This window comes from Clarias gariepinus, chromosome 20 (assembly GCF_024256425.1).
Source record: "Clarias gariepinus isolate MV-2021 ecotype Netherlands chromosome 20, CGAR_prim_01v2, whole genome shotgun sequence".
Classification (NCBI taxonomy): domain Eukaryota; kingdom Metazoa; phylum Chordata; class Actinopteri; order Siluriformes; family Clariidae; genus Clarias; species Clarias gariepinus.
Genome location: NC_071119.1, coordinates 2,598,731 through 2,625,516, shown reverse-complemented (window position 1 = coordinate 2,625,516; position 26,786 = coordinate 2,598,731). Strand labels below are relative to the sequence as shown.

The 26,786-nt window shown below is 39.2% G+C and overlaps 1 protein-coding gene across 2 annotated transcripts in view; it reads right to left on the bottom strand.

The window, feature by feature from the left end:
• Positions 1 to 16,984: 16,984 nt before the first annotated feature.
• The window catches only part of LOC128508647 (zeta-sarcoglycan), a 146,892-nt gene continuing 137,090 nt past the window's right edge, over positions 16,985 to 26,786 (bottom strand). The window contains exons 7-8 of one of the 2 annotated variants that reach the window (XM_053480065.1): positions 25,773 to 25,896; positions 16,985 to 17,608 (exon numbers count right to left, since the gene is read on the bottom strand). In XM_053480065.1, the coding sequence (XP_053336040.1) occupies positions 17,411 to 17,608; positions 25,773 to 25,896 (322 nt within the window). In that variant the 3' untranslated portion in view covers positions 16,985 to 17,410. The remainder of the gene's footprint in view (positions 17,609 to 25,772; positions 25,897 to 26,786) is intronic. The other variant, XM_053480066.1, reaches the window with a different exon arrangement.

Genomic DNA, 26,786 nt, shown 5'->3' with positions numbered 1-26,786 from the left:
TTCTATCTATTCGAGAGTCACTTACTAGGGGTGTGGAAATTACTGGATCGTAAAGCAACGTTCGAACATTTGTAGTCAGTTAGGGTTTAATGTGTTTAGATGGAATTCATATAAATATACAAACTCACTAAAAACAACTTCTAGTCAATCCATGTGAAACTGCTGGGAAAGCTATTTTGGCACAAAAGCTTGAAACCACTCTCTATTTGGCTGGAACGCTTTTTGTGTTGAGCACTTTCCAAAGCTTTCCACTTTCAAGTTCAGCACTTCTAGCAGAAAATGAAATCTAACATGGCCAACAATGCTGTCATGATTTGTTCTTCGAATCGTTCATGCTCATAAACCTTGACGGACATGGACAAGGGTGATCTGTAGTTACCAAAATTTGATCCCTGGTTGTGTTAAAAGGGAAAGTACTGTAGCATGGCAAAAGTGAAGGAGAAACTACTTGGTGAAAAAACCTTGTCACATTACTTTAAAACTAGTTTAGCTTCTGCCATATTACAAAAAACAACCACAGTGGGATGTTCAAACCACTTCTGAGCATGCTTAGGATTTATTTGCTGTTGTGCCAAAGCTATATCAAAAAAAGTTTTCTTCTCATAAAATGAGATAACAGCAAACTAGTAGGTGGTCGAACAGCAAGGAAGAAGCTGGTTGCCATTAGCTAAATATTAGCATCATCATGGAGTCAGGCTTTTGGCTGCAGCATGGTGGTGCTTGATGACTCATAAAATGATGTTTACTTTATATTTATAGCATTTGGCAGATGTACTTATCCAGAGGTAGGAGTGGAAAAATAAGCCTTTGACTATGTATAAAATTACCTTATAATTTCGACCTAAAATATCTTGATCTTGTCATTATAGTATAAGTTGGACAACGGTCTAAGGATACCATGAAGCTTACACCCAGTTGGAGGGAAGTTAGTACAGGGGGTTAAGACAGCAGCAAGAAAAACAAAGCCTGGAAATGTTTACGATTTTTTTTTTTCACACAGACCAGTTATTTGTATACTTGCCCACCAGGGGAAGTATAGTACAATCGACCACTTGGGCACAGGGAAGAGAGGGATGGTGGTCTGAATGATGCTGGGAACTCAATGGGAATGTGGTGCAAAGCAGGGTTTTAAGAGCCTTCAGGTAGGTGGGGGGCTAATTTGGCTATTTTTGTTAAAAATAGGATTAAATTATTTGCCACATATACCTTATACAGTGAAGTTATGTTTTGTCTATTATAGTTAGGAAGCAGCAGAGGAGAAAGGGTAAAGGTCCTTCCTCAACAACTCAACAGGCACTGGTAGCTTGGCAGTGCTGGGGTATGAATCCCTGACCTTCCAATCAGGAACCCAGAGCCTTAACATTTTGAGCCACCATCGTCCCCTGACCAGAGAAAGAATTAAAATGGTGATGTGGGAGAACTTTAAGACCGGAACAAATGCAAGTGAATTACAATGATTGTGACAGTTTACAGTGCTTGATCGGGACACCCTACTTTTATTTGCAAACCTCATTTGATACCTCCCCAGTTAGCTATATGTGGCATGCATTAGAAGAGACATCATCTGCGACTGCCACCACCTGTCTGCTTGTTGGTTGCAGGTAAATAGTCCAGGGATCTGTTGATGCTACATTATTATAACAAATTCAGTATTAAAGAAAAAAAATAAGGATGCCAAATTTACTAAGAGTTATCATCTCAAACGGAGTAATTCATAACTCATTCATAAGTTCATAATGCATCTTCGAACAGGCAGTCTAGTGTGAGTGGGTAAAAATACATATTACATCTACTAACACATTTCTTTCACTATTGTAAACATACTCTTTTATCTACGTTAACAACCTCTCTTACAAACTCGAATCTCTTTTCCCTCTAAGATCCTTTCATCTTTTCATTTGTAATTGAACCGTCCGGTAATTCCAGAGGCTTTTAAAGGGACATGGTAAATACCTTCTGGATTAGATGACTATTAGCAGTCTGCCACATTGACTAAAGCTATTGAAATTGAGTCTTTTTTCTCTCAGGAGAGAGATAACAGCAAGCAGGCAGGGGGTCGAAACAAGAAAGCAGGCGATGGTTGCCAAGAATTAGCATGAGGTCCTTCTAACAGAGTCACACTTGAACATATGTCACGTTGGATGGAAACTTCTACATAAATATTGCAAATGCGTTCGCCAAGTGGATAAAAAGAAGTTTCATTGATTGTGCTGTCATCAGAAGTAGAGTCGAGTGAATGAAACTGAGATGAGTGGGTGGTCTAGGAAGGCTGTAGACCTTGTTTTCAGCTTTGACATTGCTCATAAATGTGTCGTTTAAGCAAGGTTTGGACAGGACCAGCAATCTTTGCATGGCACCTTTGGAACCTTAATAAACCAGATTATGATTCTGAACATTTGTGATAAATGGTGATGGACAGAATTTTGGACTCAACCTCCAGTCACACTGTGCATTTTGGCTGAAGCTCTTTCAATGACATCATCTTGTTGCTCCGTATCAAGATATTCAACAGACCAGCATGGTAATGCACTAGAGAATAAATTCTTATCCTGATGTTTCAAAATGCTTGTTTGAATCAGCTCTGTATGAAAACCTATCTATTTCAATAAAATGTAGTCATTTGGCAGAGACTGGTTAATATGCTAGCGCCCTGTTACTCATGTCACTTCAAATATCCAAGTTAAAATGAGGTATGTCAGACTTACTAATCATGACATGGCCTCTTTTGCCAGACAAATTTAAATATAAACCGTTTTTGTTCCCTTAAGACAGTGTAAAATGGCTAAGAATAACAGAACATGTTAATTCAAGATCTCATTTGTATTTAAAATAAATGCTACATGCTAACGAAGATAACAAGTAGTAGAATATCTGTAATTGTAATTGTGCAAGATGGCCACTTAAACAATAATATTACCAACTTGCCCCATGAATTTTATAACCAACCGCATAAGAGCTTGATGGAAATCATGCAAATCTGCATTTTTTTTATTTTTTACCATATAATTGCAATTTTGAAATTTTGACAACTTGCAGGTTAAAAGTGAGCTCTTCCTTCCAAAATGTTGCTCATTACCTCACTGACCATATGTTTAAATTTAATGTAAAAAGGGTAGATCCACAGGCACCAAACGATCTTCTGGGCCCTTTGAAACCCAAAATATACTGGGCCCCCGACCTTGATGAAGCCGGCACTTTCCAATTTAAGGGCCCTGTGTCACTCAGAATCATGAGTTGTTTATTTTAAAGTGGAAGTCATACTCATGTTTATGTGCTTCCCATCAACTTTAAATTATTGTACATTATAAGCTGGAGTCAGAAAGTCAAAAAAAAAAAAAAAAAAAAAACTATTTCCACTCAACAATTTTGGTCAAGAATTAAATTAGATTAGAGTGGTGAGACTACCTTGGTTATGAAGATCCCACATTTACTATAGATATGTTTACTGGTTAAGGAGCTATAGGGAGGAAACAAGGTGATCCGACATAGCAAAATGTTGTTATTATTATTATTTATTTTAAAGAAAGACTTCAGAAACCAATCATAAATGTCTAAAAGCTGCATAAAACATGACCCAAGTCTATTTTTGCCAATGTGATAGTAGTAATGAACTCAGTAATTAAAGCTTAGATACCTTCAAGGAACCTGTAGCTGTATTCTCCAAATAGCTCAAAATAAAAGAAATTTATGTACATTTGGAAAATTTGCTAAATTATACAGCTAGTACACATCTAGCATGCTCACAATAACAACAAAGATAAAAAGACAATTTTAGAAACACTTAAACATTAAAAAATGAAAATGTCTGAACACTAATGTTGATGCTGTTTGGCAGATGACCGTATTCAGAGCAACTTACTTTGCTTTTTTCACCAGTTGGAGTTAAGGGTTAAGGGTCTTGCTCAAGGGCCCAATAGTGGGAGCATGGTGGTACTGCGGTTTGAACTGGAGACCTTCCAGTCAAAGTGTTACCCACTGAGTTACCCCTCAGTGTGGCTCATGTTTGGTGAAATTATTAAAAGGTTGTTAATTGTAGTCAGATCGTTCTCACCAGCAACTTTACTGGAGGATGGAGGATTGTTTTCTGCAGTCATGATGAAACTTTACCAAGTTTAAACTGTCTAAATCGAAATGAAAGCCCCTAAATCACTTTTTCCTTCACAGCTTAAGAGCTGTCATTATAAGCATCCTTGTTCATATCAGATAATTGAGTGTTTCACAATGGCAAATATGTTTTGAACAGTTGAGGAACTTTCACCTGAGGTGTTGCCTGGAAAGCTCTATTATTAGCAAATGGAAAGCAGGCCTTATCTTTTGTGCTTTTCAGCAGAATCAATAGGAAAAGTCAATGAGAGAACAAAGCCATGTCGAGAATTTCAGACCCTACAAGTCTTAAATATATGGATTCTTTCAGATGGTGAAAAACGTAAATAAATAAGTGCAAAAGTACTTCTTTGTCCATGCTAATCGACTTCATACCGTGTCTAGGAAATTATAAATATAATAGTCAAAGTAATTGACTACATTATTTAAAAGGGATTGCTAGGCAGACTTTTCTGACATTCCAATTAAGCCGTGTAAAAGTGTTGAAACTTTGACATCAGTAAATAAAGGAAGAAAAAATAGGCTTCTATGAGCAGAAATCATTTGCGAGAAATCCTGCTGCCGAAAGTGAAAAAGTAAATGGATCACTCCAGAGCGAAGTCCTGTTTGGGCACAATGGCTCAATGTGATACGAAATACCAGCTGAGATCTAACCTTTTCTATCCATGTATTCACCACACGACAGGTCAAGTGAACAACACAGTCTCTGGTGGGGAGCAGAGCTAATAAAGGCCACTCTAGCTCACAATCCTGCAGTGAAGATCTCCCATGCTTTACTGCAAATCCTTGCATCATTATTTTGGGCAAAGATGAGATTTTAAAGAAAGATGGTGCCATCAAAGTTTTAAGAAACTCTACAAAGTTTGGGATTCCTGATCTGGGTGTCGTGGTCAGCTTTATATATTCATAATATATGAAAAGAAGGTTTTTCACAATTTAAGTGATCTTTAAAGAGCATTTCAGGGGCCATAGTTTTGGTCATAGATAATAAAATAATGACTTTTATTCATTCATGGATTCCTCTACATGTGTTTTCTGTGTAGGGTCACCAGCACGGGGCGACCACTGGTTTTGAAAAACATGTCCAATATGGAAGTGACAAAATGTGCAGTTCCTCGAATGTCCACTAGGAACTAGCTTCAAAAAAGTGAGTCAATCCCCATAGATCCCCATAACAGAACACAGGGTTTGTCCAGTTCTTTATATACAGTCTGAGATCAACAGGGGGGCCTTGGTGCCTATCAACATTTCAAGATTTAATGAACACTATTCAGCCTACACCACATGTCATTGGACTGTGAGATGAAATTGAAGTACCCGGAGGAAACCTGCCATGCACCAGAGACTAGATTCGAACCCCCAACCATGGAAGTGTGATGCACAAACCCTTGAGCCACTGGGGCAAATTCATCATCAGAAAAAAAATATATAATAATGATGTAAAACGAGCTATTATTTCATTATACTCTCTTCCCAATCAACACTTTGGAATGGTTGAAGACACATACACACACCTCTTCCCCATCATCAACCTGATTTTTCAAGCAGAACTAATGATACTTGTAAAAAACATTGGCGCAAAGTGCTCCAGGACAGACGCTGGCACTTCTGATATGGATTGACATCATCATCGACCGGCTCCCTTGAGCCAAGTCAAAGAGGCACCACATAATTATTTCACTCACAAAGAAATCCAGGGGCAGACAATCAAAATTTATTATGGACTGAAAGCCAGGCAGGTAGAAACTTTAAAAAAAAAAAAAAGAAAAAGAAAAAGATGAAAGCAAAGTCTGGACAAAAGACAACAATAAAGAAGGCTGGACAGGCCAGAGGAGAAAGATTCACAAGAGAGAAGAATAAGAGATGAAAAGAATGAAATGTGGAGAGAAATGAAGACAAACAGCAAAAAACAAGACACAAATTCAAACTAAATGGAGAAACAAGATGCAACAAAGTGGCTGGAAAGAAAGAAAGAAAGATGCACAAAACTAATCGAGCGCTAATGGATGTGTGGAAAATGCAGAGATGATGAAGCGACTGGAAGTGAAATGATTCATGACAAAGTAATGGAACACGCCATGTGTGCGAGATGTTGTCTTTGTGTGCGGAGTGTGTTTAGGAGAAGACGACAAACGGCTCATGGTTCCTTAATATGCCAGAACTCCCCCGCTAGGTTTTGCAAAAAAATGTCATTTGAGACACTTTTCTTAGTCGTCTACGTACACGCCTAGCGCACGTTGATATTCCTGAGAGATTTGTCGTTTGCCGCGAGTGCTTGCTTTTTCTATACTTCATACTGTATGCAACTCTTAGCAGCAAGGGTGCTTTACTGTAGTGGTTCGTTATATCATTACAACCTTCTTAGCCGTCTTCATGTCCCATCCTGAAACTACCCTTAAAAGGTTCAGAATTTTCAAAATCCCCTCGAAATGCTTGTTGAAAATGCTAAAAGTTTCCCCAGACCCCTGTTTAAGCTCCAGATGTTACATTACCGCCCAAGCTCGAATGCCAGAAACACCCATGGTTACAAGGGCGAAAATACCAAACACAGGCGAGCATTGTCATAACCGGTTTATTGTTAGCTCACCACTTGATACTACAGTATATCCACGACTGCTGGCAGTGTTTCCAAAAAAAAAAAAATCGCTCACACTTGGCCAGAAAGAAGGCATGCTTTGGTTTTGTGACAACATTTCTGAATGCTAACGGCTAATCAAATCTGCTGTCAATTCCTAGGACATGTTGCACACGCCAGAATCGAATAGGTGTCACTTTAATTTTCGATTTAGATACTCCGTAGGGCAAAACGCGCAGACTTAAAGGGGCACTCTCTCTCCCTCTCTTACAAACATACACTCTTAATTCTACAATCATATAAAACCTTCAATCCATTGCAGATTTCACCTCTCTCTCACCGAGCATACCTGATTCCCTTATGCAAGACGACGGTTAATTTAGTTGATGAGTTTAATCACATGTGTGTTCGAGCAGGAAAAACATCAATCCACCGGCACACTGTAATCCATCTTGGTGTTTTCTCATGCATTTCATGGATTGCATCAGGTGTGTTTGAGGATAGAGTCAACACAGCTAATCTCAAGGCCTGGAGGCCAACCATGCTGTTCAGAATAGATTTGTGTGTGTGTGTGTGTGTGTGTGGTTTTATTTTCCATGCACCTGAGTCAGCTCATGAGCTAATTAGCGAGTGTTTCATGAGTTGAATCAGGTGTGGTAGAGCAGGGAAAACACAATACATGGACAGAGAAACAAAGTCCCAGGGTACTCTCAAATGTCAGTTCCATTTCTGGAAACTCCTTGCTTTGCATGTTTGTTTTTTTTATTCTTCCTTTTTATTTCCCCCTCCTCATTTTCCATGACCTAACATAGCCAGGACATCTCGTCAGCTAATATTTAAGCCCTTTGTGAATTGGGTGTGCAGGGACAGGGGTGTGCACGAGGAACTGCTGAGATGTGAAGTTTTAGTGATGATTACCACCAAAGCAGAGATTGTATGGGAGCATCATGGTTTCAAAACGTAGTACTGCATCCATTTATTCATCCACATTCATTTACCCCATGTAGGGTCACCAGACCAGAAAGAGACAACGTCTGGTTCTGAAAAACTCGTCCAACATGGAAGTGCCAAAATGTGCAAATTTGGAAGTTTTGAAAAAAAAAAATCTATCAGCCTGTTTCAGCCAAAGTTAGAGCAACACGCAGAAGGAAATCAGGCACAAGAGGCTAGATTTTGAACCCCCCAACCCTGGAAGTGTGGTGCAAATGCACAAACACATGAGCCGCCATGTCTATTCGCTACTGAACAGAATCATAAATTTGATGTCAATACAATAAAATCTTTGATCACTGCACTTTTCCATAGCACTAATGTTTACTGTCTGATTTGTCACAAGCAGCTCTATTTCTTACAGCTTTTGAGGTATTAAAAATGACTAAAGTATCTGATATACATTAAAATATTGTCTAACGTGTCTAATGGCATTGATTGTTTTAATGCCATGTCTCATATTAAAACATACGGTATATAATTTTTTTTTTTTCATCTTCACACTCCAGTCTAGTAGGTGGCAGTATTGTACCAACTACACATGAACTCAAACAGAAAGAGAAGCAAAATGCTTGCAAAAGCATTATATATATATATATATATAAATATATATATATATATATATATTTATTTAAATTGCATTAAAACTCTTCATGTTTACTCTGTTATATCCCTGTTTAAAATAAAAAAAATATTGTTGAAAAGAAAAATCTAAACCACCAACAAAAGACGATGAACAAAAGTTTGATTACATTGCGTAATCAAGTGAGTCATAAAGAATGAAGAATGAGATGAAGAATAAAGTCAAATAAGATACAAAATAAAAAGGATAAAATACATAAATAATTTATAATGATATATTTATAGTTTGGCTCTCAGGTCATGGAACACATTGAATTTGCTGTCCTTGACAGTAGTGACGGTGGAATGGTGGCATAGCGGTTAGCACTGTGGCCTCGCACCTCCTTGGTCAAGGGTTCGAACCCTGTCTTTGAGGTTGTGTGTGTTTCCTTCGATGTTCTCCAACAGTCCAAAGCCATGCATGTTGGGCCAATTGGCATTTCCATTGGATTGAAACCCCAATTAGATAAGATCCAAGCTTCCTGTAACCCTGTACAGGATAAGCAGTTTACAGAATGATTGTGTGAGTAAGAGATTTCGTTGTTTTTGTTCTGGATGAAGAAAAAGGCTTGGAAGTTGAAACTGGTTTAAGAGGATGTGTCCGGAATGACAGTTTTGTGAAATCTAGAAGACCTTTTTAATGAAATTTTAGTTTTTATTATTATCACACCATCCAATTAAGTCATAAACTTGGGAATCTCACGAAAAATCTCTAACCATTTTGGGATTTAAACCTGCAACCTTCCAGTGACTAATGCAGAATCGTAATCGCAGCTCTAGTCCTGCTTTTTTTAAACTCCTCAGTCAGGTTGTACTTTCAAGGTCAGTACAGCAAGCTCTCTGCAAAAGCTCCCAACTTGTCAGCACATTTCTGCTAAAGTTAGATTTGATGGACACGTCCATATCTTTTTAACCTAATAATCCCAAATCTAATTTGATCTGTCCTAAGAAGGAGGCGAGATCGGGTTTCATTCACACCGCAAAACGTTCAGAGATTCATATCTCGGCTCAGTCAGCCTTGGCTGCGTTTATTGAAGACGGGGATGTAATTAGGTGTAGAGCCAGAGCGATATTTGTGTTTTAGGGACTGGTGGGGGGACATCGTCATGGAAATGGGAGGTCAGAATCCCTATTTGGGATTAAGAGTATCATTTTGGAAGATAGACTTTGAGAATCTGTCTTCAAATGGACTAATAGAACATGTCAAACATTTGACTGCCGTTCACTCACTCACCCTTATCCTGTACAGGTTCACAGAAGGCCCTATTCTAAGAGACCTTAGTGCACTGGACAGGGTACACACACTACAGGCTTAATCATGTCTTTGGACTCACCAAACACAGGGAGGACATGCAAACTCTACACACACAGACCTGAAGGCAGGACTCGAACTCTTACCCTAAAGGTGTGAGGCCACAGTGCTAACTACTATACCACTGTGCATGCCATGCTGCAACTGATGATATACTGCTTGCCAAACATGCACTCCATCTGCAAACATTCAGCCATTGGGTACATCACACTAAAGTAAATGACCCGGGATAACCGGTGCTCCAGCTGTAAAGCGCTCCTCATCATTCTGAATTAAGGTATATTCCATTAAATAGGCGGTTGCAGTCAGTTGGTTACATAGGGACAGTGGCACATTGTTCCAGGTGATTGCCTGACTAATCTGATTTTGTCTGGATATGCACCCTCGTATTGCCGAGCTTCCTTATACGTGTGCACCGGAAAGCATGCATAATAGGGCACATTAAGCATACTCGCTGACCCAGAAAATGGTACAATCAAAATGGTTAGAGATGCAATTGCCTTAGCCGTTTCATGGCCAATTTGTACAGGGTGCAAAGCCTCAAGCCTTTTCCTGATGCTAACTACAAACATATGATACAGTATATTGCAACTTCTATAAATATCATAAAAGAAATCTGTTAATTAGTTTACATAACAAGACAGCCTTCTTTCAAGCATAAAAAAAATCTATCAAGCATACTTTGAGTTAAATAATGCTATTTCTTTTCTAGTGTAATAAAGACAAATTGTAGATTTTCAAATATACTGTAGTGCAAGAGGTTATCATAGAGAACCTGAAGAACTGCACTCATGTGCTCAAGGACAACTAGATCCTAAAATAGTTCAATCTCAGAGGCCGAGTTTATACAAATTTGCAGAGTCAAACTGAGGTCATAATTTCCCTCATTACATTATTCATATGAAATCGAACTCAATTACTCATGCTTCTTGGAATTCCTCTGGTTGTAGTGATCAGGTTATGGAACCCTAATGATATCCCAGTGTGCTAGTTTGGAAGTAAACAGGAAAAAAAATGTGAGCTTAGTGGATACGGTTGTGACTTAGTGAGTACAAAACCCCAACCTCAGCAGAACAGAAGCTCTATTTAGTCCTTGGGTAAGGTGCTAACCCTTGGTCAGCTTACTGCTTGCACTGTCGGATTATTTATCCTCATGAAAGATGGTCAAACGTTGGTCTGCCTGCATTGTAACAAGTTGGAGTGCTGCATAAGGATAAAATGCAGTCCTGTTTTAAACCATCCAAATACACATTCCCACAGGTTGCTTTTCCATCCCAAACATCCCTACAACCATCTCCCGACATCCAAATCCCCTCTCACATCATAACACGCCTCATCTGTGCATCCACCACAACCTGATAAATCTCATATCCACCACATCTTATATCATCCAACAACATTTCTCCATTCTCAGCACATCCCTATATACCTCATTTAGGTATCCTTACAGGCTTTGTCTCTCACACTGGTCAACACCCCATGCACCGCAGCCCACCACACAGGCAAAAAGTCCAAGGCTGCCAACCCCTTAGATCCCAATCTGACCAAGAACCCATGGGATACACCGGGCAAACAAGTCTGATCTACGGAGACCCCATCCCGTGACCCACTGTACCCAAAGGATCCACTGCCAACATTCTGGTGCCAGACAGCAGAGAACCCTCTCAAAGGTTGTGTGAAGTCACGCCCCGAGGGACGAAAGCTGCCAGGTTGGCACAAGGGAACCTACACAATACTGGGCTTAACACTCTGTAATGTGAGTGTACTTAATATGACTCATGCTACACCTAATACACATTCTTGTATTGTCCCTGTGGGAACCCCATATCTCAGCAGTCACCACCACCAGTCTGATCTTTTTATTACTTCTCTATCACCACAGTGCTATTGTTCTCTCATTGCCATGCCACACTGTATTCCAGATGTCATGATGGAATTTACCGCTAGATGTTTTGCAACAGAGCCTGTTCTGGCATTTTTAAAAGAAACAGTGATGTCAGCAGGGAGCCGCACTAAACTCCATTTGGAGAACTCATTCCTATTCACAGTTGTGTACACTCTCTGGGGTCTACTCACTCATGAGTCTATGTCCAACCAGGAAAACAAACCTTTTGAGCAAGCCTTGAATAATTCACCTCATGCGGCTTGTCAGTCGTCCCACTACCAATGTCCAAACACGCCCTCTCAGATTGACCTTGCCTCGGCTCTGAATCCCAATGAGTTCCAGGCCGCGTCTCCGGCCATCACGCACATTACGCATTCCCTACGCACAGCAAAGATTAAAGCCTTTTTTTTTTTTCGAGGGGGGGCAACACCATTCCCATGACATGAACACTACTGATCGTGGCAGATGCATTTAGAAGATTGTAGAATAGCTGATTGTACTGACAAGCCAAACGTACAAGCGCAGAGACTTCCTGACGGAAATAAAGAGCGCGCTGGAGCGTTTCGACCTTTCACGGAGAATGTTGGTCTGATTCGAAACAGTACTCACAAATTCATGAGGCTTTCACCTTTAAACACTGAGGTGGTTCATTCATATGTTTAGCAGGGTCATGCAAAGGTTTATGTTATTTAAAAAAATATCGTGATACAAGGCAATATGTTGGATAATAAGTATTCAATCCATTTCACTGCCTTTTGAACCAGTGGAATACGTTAGGTTTATTCACTGACCTTCAAGAAATCAGCTTGAATACTTGCCATACTGTATGCAGTGTACAAGCTTAATAGACCATGTAATCATATGTCACTGTGATAAATATAACTTTTATAGATGGATATAAATATACAGAATATATATTTAATTCTGTACAGACAGAATTTTAAGACTGGCTGAGTCTACGGATTTAAAATGATTACATTTTCAGAAAACTTAGAAGGTCTGGAAGAAGAACCGGCAAAGTGGGTGTACAACTGTGGACGGACAGAACACAGGTCCATTTAAACAAGATGTTCAGTCAGGATTGATCTCAGAATTTTTTACAGACAAATTCACATGCATCCGAACGTGACATTAAATCATAATACTGATTGAAAACATCAAAGTCTTTGTTTTTCTGCCACAAGGAGCACTTCAGGCTGAAGCTCATTTCATTCAGCCTTATATCCCACACGTAACCTACTGCACATACTGTATGGGTGAGTGTGTCATTTCATAGGATGAGCTACATGCCTGGAGACCATCCGCTCAAAGTGATCACCGTCTGACCTTTTCACGAAGATGTAAGCATGAGCGTGAGCATATAAGTGGAACAAAATAATAAATGTCCTAATAACATCAGTAGATGTAGATAAATAAAGATAGATAAGTATGCACTTTAATATGTTTTTAGGTATTCAAGGTCATCAAAGGCATGTTATGTGTCAGGATATACAGTACACTAAGTGTATAAAGTGGGATCTACAGTACGTTCACACGAAATGAGAATCAGGTTCAACTAATTTGACAAGGGACTAATTGTGATGGCTAGACGTCTGGGTCGAAGCGTCTCCAAAACTGCAGCTCTTGTGGGATGTTCCCGGGCTGCAGCGGTCAGGACACACCAAAAGTGATCCAAGGAAGGAAAACAGATAAACCTGCGACAGGGCCATGGATGGCCAAGGCTCATTAGTGGTCTGGCCCGTGTAGTCTGATCCAATAGAAGAGCTACAGTAGCATTAATTGATCCAATAATTAATCCAAATAAAGGATCCAGAACATTCAGCGCATCACAGTTTACGTGGCAAAAGGGGAACCTACTTGATATTAGGCAGGTGATCAGGATGTTATGGCTGATCGGTGTATATTGCAAACAAAAGTAGATATCAAGGCTATCTTCTTATTGTGGCTCATTCAGGAAAATTTGATGCTCAAAAATGACATGTAGGCCTAAATTACTAAAATCTGTCGACATTTATACAACTTGAAGACTATCAATTAATGTTCATGTTAGTGACGTATATTCACACAAGCAAAACATAGCAGCATAAACATGTTTTTATAAGCAAGTGGATTTTTATGAACTACACTTTTTGTGAAAAATACCTCTTTGAATTATTTACAAATATTTATCTTTATATCTTTTCTTATCTTTTTAAATTAGCCCCAGTATTAGTGAGCATGTAAAAATCTCTGGACTAAACAAACACAGTGCACCTCAGTCTCACCGGTCACCAAAGATCTCGTTCAGCATGCAGTATTGGAACGAAGCTGTGCTTTCTGTCTGTAGATATGAGAGGTGGGTGTTGATGATCTTCTGAATTTTGGAGACTGCTGGAGAACTTCCTGCTGTAGATCCTCCACAAATTAGGACCAGGGATCCATCGTCCATAGATCCTGAGGTTGGATACAGTGCAGCATCTTCGCTATAAAACATCACTTCTGTTAAGATGCGATCAGAACATTTTCTGACAGGCTTGGCATCTTGCTAACAAATTTGGTAAAAAAAACAACAACAAAAAAATAAGTGTGTTTAATAAAATACATACATCAAAGGAAAAGCAACATCAAATGTGTGTCTGAACTTTTATGATGAAAACTCCACATGAATACGTCAATGAGTTGAAAAATTCAACAGAATTTGCCAATATAAAAACAATTTTTTATTTCAAAATACATAATTAATGGGATTAAACTTTTTACCTTATGTTCAAAAAAGGATTTATATATTAACCAATAGAATGTTGCAAGTTTTCAAAATATATCAAAATATTTCTATAATTGTTATAAAATAAATTAGTCATTTTCTGTTAAATTCCGATGTTATGAATTCATTTTAAATACAAAAATGTTTTTTTTTTGCAATAGAAATTTAATGTATTTAAAGTGAATGAATTTTTAAAACAATACAATAAAAAAAAGCTTGTAGAGAAAAGAAAATAAGAACAAAAATGTTTATTGACATTTTCGTAACAACTTTATTTTTTTCTAATTATCTTTCATTTTTTAATTTAAATATCATGAATTTATTTAATTATTTATTTATTATATATATAAATTATTTATTATGCACAATTATAAAATGATGTTAATTACTTTAAAATAGAATAACAATAAATAAAATATCAGATTATTAAGCTTTTTTCTAGGTACATTTTACAAATTTTTAACCCACATTTTCTTCTTTTATTGGCCAATAATTTTGCTAGTTTCAAGAATTTTTTTCTTAACAGGATCAAAATTATTTGCCAACAGAACAAGATATTTTTGCTTATAATATTAGTAAAAAAAAAAACTAGAAATAAGCTTAACTGTCTTATATTTGGTGTGTTGTATGATTTTAAGAAATTGTAAAATTAACGAGATTTAAGATGTTTTTGAAAGCTCTAGAAACATTGTTTTGGTGCTAATATCATCTGACTACTTCTTTTTCTCCTTCTGCTTCTTCTTCTTCTTCTTTTTGAATAAAGCTCTCACCTGCAACACCAAAGTGCTGACATTTGCAAGTGTGTTTACTCTCAATAGTGAAATTTCCCCCTGGGGTCCCGCTGAACCTTTTCCAAACTCCGCTGCAAGGCTGCTGTTATTTACACTGAGATTACTAGCAATTAAAAGAACAATATGAAAAATGTCATACATGGTCATGGTTTTATACTAGCGTCACCTTGTGGTGAGACTAAAATAATAATAAATAAATAATTCCACCCTGAACTACAGAATATCTGGGCTTTAATAATAATTTTTAAAAAAAGCATCCGATTTTTTTTTTTTACATGAATTTTTCTTTTTAGTTAAAAAATATTTCTTTTTAAAAAAAATATCTAGTTTCACTTCCTGTTTCAAACATTACCCCCAATTCCATTCCACTTCTCAGTTTATATAGAACAAGTTGGAATTATTCTGGGTTCACCTTAAATCTGAAGCTTGGAAATGTATTTTTTTTTTTATTCCCCTTATTTAAGATACTAAATAAAAAAAAGATTTCACACATCTTTCTCAATTTCTTAGTAGAAATGTTATATATTCATAATTATTTTGATAGTAAATATTTAGAAAGTTCATCTTGTGATTTTTTAACAGAGTATCAGAATTAGATCTTACCTCATCTTTCCTAACAGAAACGCATCAGATCTTTATTCTTCTACTCTCTCCAAGCCTCACTTCTAACTATTGTTAACTATCTTAGCCATATCCTCATTACAGCTCAGTGTAACCGCATCATAAAGCTGCAATACATATCATAGTATTTGCTCCAGTGTGTCCGCCCTGTCCATCTACTCATTACATTTCTCATTAAAGCTGTTAAAATTTGGTAGAAACTTAGTGAGGATGATTTTTAGACACAAATAATCCAAATCTAATCATTTTAAATCTGGGTTTGTCACTTTTGCCTTTTGAAAAACTAAGAAATTACAAAAAAATAAAATGATAATAATAATAAAATGCTGTTATAATATTAAATGTATTTTTTTTTAAGTTTTACTGATAATTAAATCCTAATATAATTTTGAAAGACACTCTGACATATTATTAAAGGTAAAATGTTATTAAACATTAAAGAAAAACTTAAATATTTTTAAACTAGTTTTTTTGGCATTAAACATTTTTTTTTTATTTTCTTGACAAAAAATGCTAAACAAGCAAACATAAATAAAAACGATCTCCCAAGAAAATAAGCATCAATTGTTTTTTTTAAACATTGCTTTTCAATAAAAAAATAAAAGAACTGATAATTATTTGGATATATTTTTAATGTATTTTAATGTTTTTTATGTAAAATTCTTTTTTGTTTGTTAATGAATTTTTTTTACAGGACATCAGTTCATACAGTTTTACTATATGAACCAATTCAAAAATTAAATAAAGAAAAGCAGAATTTGTAGAGGATAATATCTACTGTAAGATTGTAGACACGTGACCTTTTTTTTTTTTTTGGCAACACAAATATACCACAGGGCTTTTGTTGAAGGTCGCGGAGAAAAAAAAATTATAAGATTTGAACAAAAAAAAATCATTAAACATCCTTTGATACAAAATGTTTAAAATAAACTTTCTCTTTTTATTATTATTATTAATATTTATTATTTATTGAGTTTCTTATATACATGGCATAATCTTGTGCTTTGTTCCCAAAAAAAAAGAGTAGAGTCCAAAAAAAAAAAAAAAACGACAGAAATCGGACTACATTAGATTCATCTTGTTAAATCCAAAACGTTAATTAATTAGCGTTCCTCTTTTGTTCCGGTGTGTTCTGCTGCGATTGGACGATGGTCGCGGGTGAACGTGTGCTTTTCCGACAACAGCAAAGGCACCTGTGTATCGCTTCATTAGAAAAACACGCACCCCTCCCAATTACCCCCACACCCCCACATGCCCCCCTCCCACACCCCCCCCCCCCCCCCCACCCCCACACCGTGAGCGTGCACGAGCCTGTGCGTGAGCTCATTTTCCGTAAGCCTGGTCCGGCCTCTCCTCGAATTTTCCACCTGGGGCTAAAGGTCGTACAAAAATAGGAGTACTAAAAACAAGAGGAGAGGGAAGAAAAAAAGATACGCTCTGAGTCAAGTTTTTGCTCCATTTACAGTTTGGGAAGATGCTGAGTTTGTTCCGATTCCTGAATTCCTGAAGGGAGAAAGGAAGGAAGGAAGAAAGGAAAGAAAGAAAAGAATGTAGAGAATAAAAAAAAAATGGTATGATGGAAAGAATTCAAAATAGGGGGAAAAACAAACAAACATCATCTCCATGTCCAATCTGATGATATTCCGCCGTTTGTCAGTCAGGTTGTTGATGTGAATACGGCTGATGAACAGTATGAGGGGGAGAAAAAAGGAAAGAGAAGAAAAAAAGGAAGGCCTTTCTGGTGTCGGGCGACGCCCCTACGCCGCTCTCAGCTCCATAAACACACACTGTTAGTGGTCTGGCAGGTGGAGGCGCTGTCTGCGGGGGACAGGTAGAGCTTGCCGCTCGGACACACACACACCTCGTAGACGGTGTGTTTCGGGTAGCTGGTGCCAGGGCTGAGCAGCGGGTCCACGCTGCCGTGGGGAAGATTCGGCATGCGGATGGACTTGGCGTTGAGTAAGATCTAAAAGATGCACACACACACACACACACACACACACACACACACACACACACAGTCATTATTTTATACACTTAACAGTCAGATTTACTGCAGAAATTTGAGATCTGGACATGTCGAAGCATCTTCAGTTTTTGATTACTGGAGTTAAATCCTGTAAAATGACAATAATTGAGCTCCTCCCATTTGCCCACGATGACATCATGAATATCATTATAACCAGATACACACTAATACTCTTTATATAAAGAAATTCTGTTCGTTTGCTGCCAAACCCCAGCGACTGCAGTGCCGGTCCTAAGCCCTGATAAAATCCCCGGTTGGTTTCTTCCAGGTACTCCGGTTTCCTCCCAAAGTCCAAACACTTGCACACATCCTGGAATAGGCTGGAATATACCCTGAATAAAGGATAAAGCGGTATAGACTATGAGTTTTTTTAATGAAATTTTTTAGAAAAATGCATCACTGAAACATCTTTGAAAGGTATTGGAGTGGGAGGAGTCAGACAAGCATACCGATGACATCATGTGGAAAAGTCGTTTGCTTTACGTGTTTGCTTTGATATTTCCACAATGTGTATATATACATTGTGTGTGCATTAGTTTGTGCCAGTAAGAGAGCGGAGTGTGTTGTTGATATCTCTACCACTCTGAGCACATATTTCCTGTTTCTATTTGCTACGCCAGCGTTTGATCCGCGGGCGCGCGGCCTGACGACAGCGAGCAGGGTTTATCTGCTAAGCCACACCAAATCCCCAATTTCACCTCTTGCTCATGGCTTCTATGTTTATCAGAGCCGAACTCCGGAGCGCGGAGGTCACGCTGAAGGACATGTGTGATCTCCGGCATAACTCACAGGGAGGATGAGAAGCTAATTATGATGAGTAATGGCGTGCACGGCGTCCACATCGATGGTATGTGTCTGTCCAAACACAAATGCGGAGCAAGAGTCTGTGCACAGACGCCCAAGATGAGCCGCCGCATCTGTCACTCTGTGTATATTCCACGGCTCTGTTGTGCTTTCATCCAGTTTTATCCCCTCGTTTGTCTCAGAGTTCACTGGAAATGACGGAGGCAATCTGGAGAAGATGAGCTTCAGCGTTCTGACAGTTTTAGCAAAATAATCAACGATGCATGGTGTGATGAACGGAAGGAATTGTGTAAAACTTGTTTCGACAAGTTTTTTTAAAACGTAGTTGCGAAAGATAGCAAAGACATAAGCTTTGTATCATTGTTTGGCTGACCTGTATTTATTGCACGAAGCACATACTGTAAACGCAACACTTTTTCATGAGGCTAATCATAAAGCTAGCTGGCTTACAAACCTTGCTAGTTTTTAATTCATGTTAAATAAAAAAATATAGCAAAATTGAATAAACAAACAAAATTATTACACAATATTGTTGCAAAGAAAAAAAATGACGTGATGCTGAATTGACTACGACGACTAACTACACCCCGGGTTGGAAGCATCATGGTCCCAGATTTTCCGCGCAGCTTCTAACGTTGTGTCAGCGGTAATGTTTTTTTTCTTTTACTTGCACGTTTTTGTGTAATACAGTTGATGGAAAACACAAAACAGATTCCATTTCGACGGAGGGAACGACGGAGCCCTTCGGGTGGGTTTTACGACGAGAGTTAAAGTCTCCCAGCGGAGGGATCTGCACTCATTAACGCCTAGCGCTCATGCACATGGGCACGAAATGCGCTTCGCTAGTGTACTGTTTACCATGCTAATGTGTGTTTGTGTAAGAGCGTGCGCATACGGATGAAGTGAAGGCAATTAGTGTGTGAGGACAGAAAAAAAGAACACAACAAAAAGACATGAAGCGATGGAGAGAAAAAAAGTGAGTCAGAAGAAGCGAGAGATGAAAAGGTTGCAAATCCCAAAATAGCGCGAATGCACGGGCACGGGTAACAAATGACGGCAAGTTACATGCTTCATTAAACAGCTGAAATGCCTGGACTCCTGAGTCACGTGACCTTGCACCATCCCAAAGACTGGAGGAAATGCCATTTTCCAAAGACCTGCACATACGAGTAAATGTGGCCTGATTATCAGCCCTTTTCCAGAGTGAAAACAAACTGCGCGATCTTATGATTCATGATATTGTTGCTAGGCCCGCTTGGTTTGGGTTGGGGAAGTTAATCAAACCCAGACGAGCGAGGCAGCGGTGGGGTGCTCAGGTGAGTACTCCTGGTTAAACGCCATGTCTTGATAGGAAACGACGATGCAGATGCTAGCGTTCTGTAAAAGTGTACGCGTCTTTTAAATAGAATCATGAGGAAGAAAGGAAAGTGACTGGACTCGGAATCGACTCACAAACAGTAGGTGAATCAACTTAAACATGATGTAGATCTGATGAGCTGCGTGATGTTTTTTTTTGCTTTTCTGAAGCAACCAAAGAACAAAAAATCTATTTTGAACTGATTTAGACTCGGGTGTGAACGCAGCCTGCAATGATTTTTGGGTTTGTAAAATTGCTACTTCGATCAATGTATTAAAAGGATGTTCCAGGAACCATTGTAAAAGTTTTCTAAATGTTTTGGTCCTCATTTTGGTTAATGTTTCAATGAGAATGCGGCGAGACGCAGGTGAGCTTTTAGAATATCCTTTTTTTAAACGTGAAAGGCTAACCTTGTTGGAACGTTTACGCTAGCATGTTCTCCAGCAAGCTGCGTCGTAATAAAGACACCGCCCTTTAATCCTTCGGCATTTCATCATGTCAGACTTCTAAATTTAAATGTTAAAACGCATTTCTGTGAAATGTACCACGTCATGTAGCTAATTTGCTTCTTATCTGTCTTAAACAGTTAATGGATTTACTAGCATGCTGCCGTGAGACTGAATTTAATAGAAGAGGATTTAAATAAAATATTTTTTTTTTTATTCCCCCGCAGCTGTACCGCTTTTACCCGTCGCTGCTTTACAGCTTTCTTTAGAGGATCAGAGATTGCTCAGTCGTTCAGACATGTTTATCTCGCACTTTAACGCTCCAGCAGCAGAATTCAAAAGCTAGCAGCTCTAAGCTTTAATTACTCAGCTTCCTTATAATTAAGTCCTTGAAACGGATACGCAGGGACGCTCTACACCGAGCGAGAGCTGACTTTCTTTTCTTTCTTACACCAGGCTTGAAAGTGCAGACCTCACCCTGGCACTTTTCTTCAGCAGGAAGACGAAGATTTTTGACGCTCAGCTTAACTAATTTAATAACTCGGCCTAGCAGGTAGTTAAGGAACGTGTTTTGTAAGGAACTTGGCTGTCAGCGCGGACGGAAAGGAAATCAGGATCATGGGTAATCGTGTACGTGTTTGCTGCCCGGGCTCACAGGAAACAATTAATCACTCTCACTTGAGAAGCAGGGGAGCGAGCCTGCGTCGGGAACGTAGCATGCTGACTTTGGTGAAATTTGTTCTTTCTCACCTGCTAGGATTTCTTTGCTAGCATGTTGGCGCCTCTGTAACACGCGCGAGCGGACACTAATGCGTTTGTTATAATGCGGAGGGGTAGCTCGTACATTGGCTCATGAATGCTAATGGAGCAGGCTCAGTGTGTCAGATAATTACTAAAAAACGCTTGTAAGAAATGCTGCCAAACCGAACAGACCTGGAGGCTTGGAGCCATGGATGACTTCAAAGCAAGCATGCCATGACGAGTGGCTCTTCTGCTTATTCTTTGTCATGTGTGTGACTATTAACTTTACCCTCGGACCTCTGATGTTGAGAGTTAAATCCCTGCCCCTGACCTGTGTGTGTGTGTGTGTGTGTGTGTGTGTGTGTGTGTGTGTGTGTGTGTGTGTGGAGCTTCCATGTTCTCCCCATGCTTGATGGGTTCTCTTCGGGGGTTCTTCCCACAGGACAAAGACATGCAGATTAGGTTGATTGGCATTTGCAAAATTCCCAAGTTGTGCCCTGCGATGGGACTGGTACCCCATCCAGGCTGTACCCTGCCTAATTCCCGAGTCCCCTGAGATACTCTCGAGGTCTCTTGCGACCCAGTATAGGATAAGTGCTATAGTGAATGAGTGAGAGCGGTGCACATCAGGAAGTGCATTTGACCACAAATTCTGGTCGCTTCGGTTTAGGATTTACACAAACAAATAAACTGAGCGATGTCTACAGTAAATGTAAACTATAGACACTGAGCATGAAAAGGCTTTTACCGTTCAGTATTGTTCTCTTTCTCTCTTTTTCTCTCTATCTCTTCATCTCTCTTGCTTTATCTTCATTACCTGATGTCTGTCTCAACCCCCTTGATTGCATTTCGCTCTCTCTTCAACAGGCCGTCATCGCGTCCCATATCTCCCTTGCTGATTGTAATGGGCAGCCTGGAGCTCGACACGAGGATGCGTTGCTCTCTTTAATTCTCTCCGCTAAAACTCACAGACTGTAAACGTCACCTTTAAAAGAATGAAGCCGCTGTCTGCGCCGATTTAGCTCACCATCCGGACCTTACGAGGCACCTCGATCTGTCCGTCTCTCCGAATTGACAGGAACGGCTTTCTTTCCTCCTGTCACATTTTTTACTTTTTCGTCTTGTCACGTCTCTGAAGCCTGCTCAGTGGAATTAAAGAGCGAGGGGAGGCTCATTGGATAAGCCATCGAGAGCACCTATGGTTATGCTTGAGAGAGAGAGAGAGAGAGAGAGACTTGACAAATTCAGCCTGTGAGAGGATCGGACAGACGTTTTAAAAGCTCTTTCACTGAGCCTCGCCGCCGGTGACTTCTCTATCATATCACAGCATGTAGTTCTCTCCGGCATTGTGCGAGACTAAACGAACGCCTGCTATCTCCGTGGCGAAAGGGAAGAAGAAGAAGAAGAAGAAGACGGAAAAAAGCTCCCTTTTACGGGAAGTTGACAGGACAGCATGATGTATTGCTCAGGCTGCTGGGAGTTAATTAAATAGCCCGGGCAGTTATAAAGCAAGGGAAAGTGAAGCAAAGAGAACAATTCCAAGATGGCGACACTCAGTTAGGCGTAGGGTAAGGGGGTTTGGCAGATAGAAATACATTCACACTAGGTTTAATCTCTTTAAATACATTATTTTAGCTGTGGGGGGAAAGATGAAGTGCTTGTAAATCTGTAGAAACTGTAGAGACAGAGTGCTGGCTGTAATTCTAGTGATAAACTGTATGTTGAGATGCTAACGTAAAGTCGAGTTTGATCTAAAAGAACTTTTACAAAAATTAAGAACAAAAAACTTTTATACATTAAAGATTTTCTAAGCTCACAGTTGGGGGTCAAATCCTCGATCGAAGACCTAAATGTTCATCCTAAGTGTGTTATCTAAGAATCCAGCTCTGTTTAATCTGTTAATTGTTGATTCGTTTGTACTTGAACTGCTAGCTCTTGTAGAAAGTACAACACTTACGCGATCCTGCATGGCTAAGCATGACACCATACAGTACACTAACAACCACCTTCTCTTCTCTAACCACTCTTCGCTTACGAGTAACACTTCATCTTTGCTCCTTTCATTAAACTGAATCAGATGCTGTAAAGCAGAATGAGCGGAGAAACTATGCACGGGTGCGTCTCACGAGTCCTGGCGCGTTGACAGCTTTGATGTACACTGGCAGCAGAACACACACAAAGAGACAGAAAGACAGACAGGTCTGGCTCGTACTGATACGGTTCATAATTTTATGTATGACCTTGTAAACTAGCTGTCATAACACTGCAAACTAACCACCTTTGATGCGCGATAAGCTCAAACTGCTTGTCTCTGCATTCCCGCGCAGCTTAGCTGAATGCTAAGTATGAGCACTTTTCTTTCTTTTCTTAAATGTACTTACAGATCGAACCACTTCACCTGATTTACCCTCATTTCTAAAAATATACAGAACATAGGTGAACTTTTGGTCCAGTTTTGGCGCTGATAGCATTCGAGGGATTGTTTTCTCTGAGTAGCTACATGTGTCCTCCATTAGTGCGCCTGCTCCATTGAGACTCTTCATTGATTATAACATCATTGATTGCCAGAGTGTTTGAGCAGAGCGCTAACTTTCTTCATGTTCAATTATCTAAATCTCTGGCCTAACAGAGTCCATCTCTCCCAACCAGGAACAGCACAAACCCTACAGCCGAAAACTCACAGTCTAACTTGAACCTTCATTAACTCTAGGAAGTACTGATTAGCATAAGAATGTCAATGATTAAAAAAAAAAAAAAATCTGATTTACCCAGGAGAACTCAAATCTTTCCACTAAGGTTACTCGCTATATGTCTTCTAACCCAAGGCCCCACTTGAGCATTTGTTCAATTTCGAATCCTCGTTCATTATCAGGTTATCGATTTCTGGAGAGTCCCTGGAGTGTATTAACTGCCCGACTCTCGACAGATATAAATGCTTGAATGGCATCACTCAAAATAACAAATAATAAGAACTCCAGGGCTACGCAATCCTCCACATACAGTGAGAGCTTGAGTAAATTCGCATGACCTCCAAGGCCGACTGCATTCTATATCTTGGCTGGTCCGATTTGTATCCTGATTGCTCTGATTCCCAACCATGAGAATGACAATATACAACAAGCGCAGCCTTCTGGGTACAAAATGCCCCTTGTTAGAATGATGCACAGGTAATAGATAACAATCTGGTTATCCTTGATTAACTGTCACCATAAATGATTACAGGTTGAACGTTAATGCAGTCCCCAGGCCTTCCCAGTGCTCCACTTCAGTATAAGTGCTTGTGTACTTTTACTCAAGTACACAAGTAAATAAAATACTTCTACTTATACTTGGGTAATATTTGCCCTAGGAAACAATCTATACCTCTACTTAGCACAGAATTTGTGTACTTTTGTACAAAATTAAAAAAATGAAGACTATACACTTTACCCAGTGAGCCCAACAACTAGCACAACAATCGCATCCCTTACCTGAGCAAATCCGATCTTTTTTTTTCCGAGTCAGTTTTTTACATCCCAATACTTTAGAACGAAATTACATTCTTACAACTAAAAAACACAATTCTTTGCACGGTGCCTTCAGAAAGTCTCAGTAGTACAGGGCTTTTCTGGCTCCACTAGTCTGTTGTACGTATCCGAGGAGTTCTTTTCGTGTGAAAAACAACCATCAAAAACTTCTTCTAGTAGAGCACGTTTTTAAAGCCGGTGATAAATACACAGATTTAGTTTGTGGAAAATTTCAAGCAGCTTTTTCAGAGACAAGAATACCACTTTATGATATTGTGTGAGATTTAATAGATAAATACATAAGTGAGAATAATAATGAGTTTCATAAAGAAATATTTTTCCGTGACCTACTCTACACGGCTCCCCATGGAGGCACTTTTCGAACGTACTGTACGATATATAGAGTACAGTAGTGTCCCTTGTAAGCAAGATATATCTGATTCTAAACAATAGCTACAGTAGTAATATGTTTATCTATTGGTTTTCAGACACCAATTGGACAGGACAGATAAAACAGCATGAATGCACTTTCTGGAAAGTGTTACGTGTCCTATTCTCTTGGGAATTAACAATAAGAAAGGGATTAGGTCATATTTGGTGCTAATTAAAAGCAAGACAAATTAACAATACACCTAGCCAAGTGGGGCAGCAAAAATACACACACACACACACACACAAAAAAACCATATATAACCTGGGGGTATCTGCCAAATGCACCACTAGAGCACATACTGTATTCATTCATTCACCCTGAGTATCTGCTGAATCCTAGTCAGGCTGTTGGTGGAACTGGAGAATTCTCAAAAACACTGGGCACAATGTATCTTGGATGGTATGTCAGTCCATCAGATAATTACTAATTTACCAGTAATTCAGAGTCAGGAATTCACCCTAGGGGGAGGAAACCTGGAAAACTGGGGGGAAATCTGTAGGAACCTCAGACCTTAAACCAAGCTCAGGATCGAACCAAGAAACCTTGAGCTGTGCAGAAGCCTGTGCTTGCCGATATGCGTGTGAGTATGTGTGCTTGTGCCCAACGATGTGTACCCTACCTTGTGCCCTACTCTCAGGAACCCTACTCAGGAACATGATATAAATACTCGATGTGTTGATTGTTAATTGCAATTAAACACCAGCAAACAGCTGGAACTCAGATTCCAGTGTTAACTTTGCAATTCTTAGGAACCTTCGACATCTGAGTAGACAAAGAGCGGTCTTTTGTGTATCAGCACTTATAAATTACTTACCTCTCCTTCAGAAGACTCCAGAGTTAGCTCTTTCCTGCAGGATGCTCTGAACTCCCCCACTCCTGCATTCACCTCCACACCTTTCGGCGCTTCCAACGTCAGTGTTCGCGTCGGAGACTCCAACCTACAGCAAGAGCGAAAAAAAAAAAACTAAACATAACTGGATATTTTTGTATGCACAGTGTTAGGTTTCTCACTCTCAGGTCACTTGACTAATAACTTCTGATTTTCAGTTCCAGGGAACTTTATGAATGCTGACCCATGGGGTCAACAATTGTTATGAGAAAAAAGTGTTATGAGAATGCATTGATATGATGAGCTTCTGAGCAGCGTTTTTTTATTCTCAGGACTCCAGGGCAGATCTAAAATAGCTGACACTGTTATGAGTTTATTTGTATGCGGGGCGTTCAAGTCAAAACGGGACTCTTGCCGAAAAAGCCGTGAAAGCAGTTGATGTTAACAGAAGATTTCAAGCCAAGACTACAGTATTCTAGAGATATACTGTATGCAGTAAAGCATTTGAATGATACAAACATTTTAAAAGAGGCTGTACGTCCATGAATGCACTGGACGAAACACTAGCCAAGAACTTGAATACTTGCATTAGTGTAATAAGGGATTATATAGAGAGATAAAAGGAAAGTGTTTATTCTTAGAATTGTCTTCTGTTATTCTGCCCTGTCAAAAGTCCTGCTTTGACTTGCTTTAAAATATACAATTGTAGAGGACTGGTTTGTTAATCTTATTTTACCTTTATTCATTCCTTTACCACCCTACCCTAACCTCAACTATTATCAGACCGACTTAGCATCTCAACGATCCTGCCTTGTTCTTTAGCATTTCAATAAAGTGAGGTTGTTGTGTATGTGTGTGTGTGTGTGTGTGTGTGTGTGTGTGTATCTGGCACTGCACAGCCAGGTATTCCCAAATGACCTCCGGAGAAAATGTAGCTCCAATTCAGTCACAATTAGAATCTGGAACTAATCTCTCGGGTGCAGAACTCAATCTATGGCG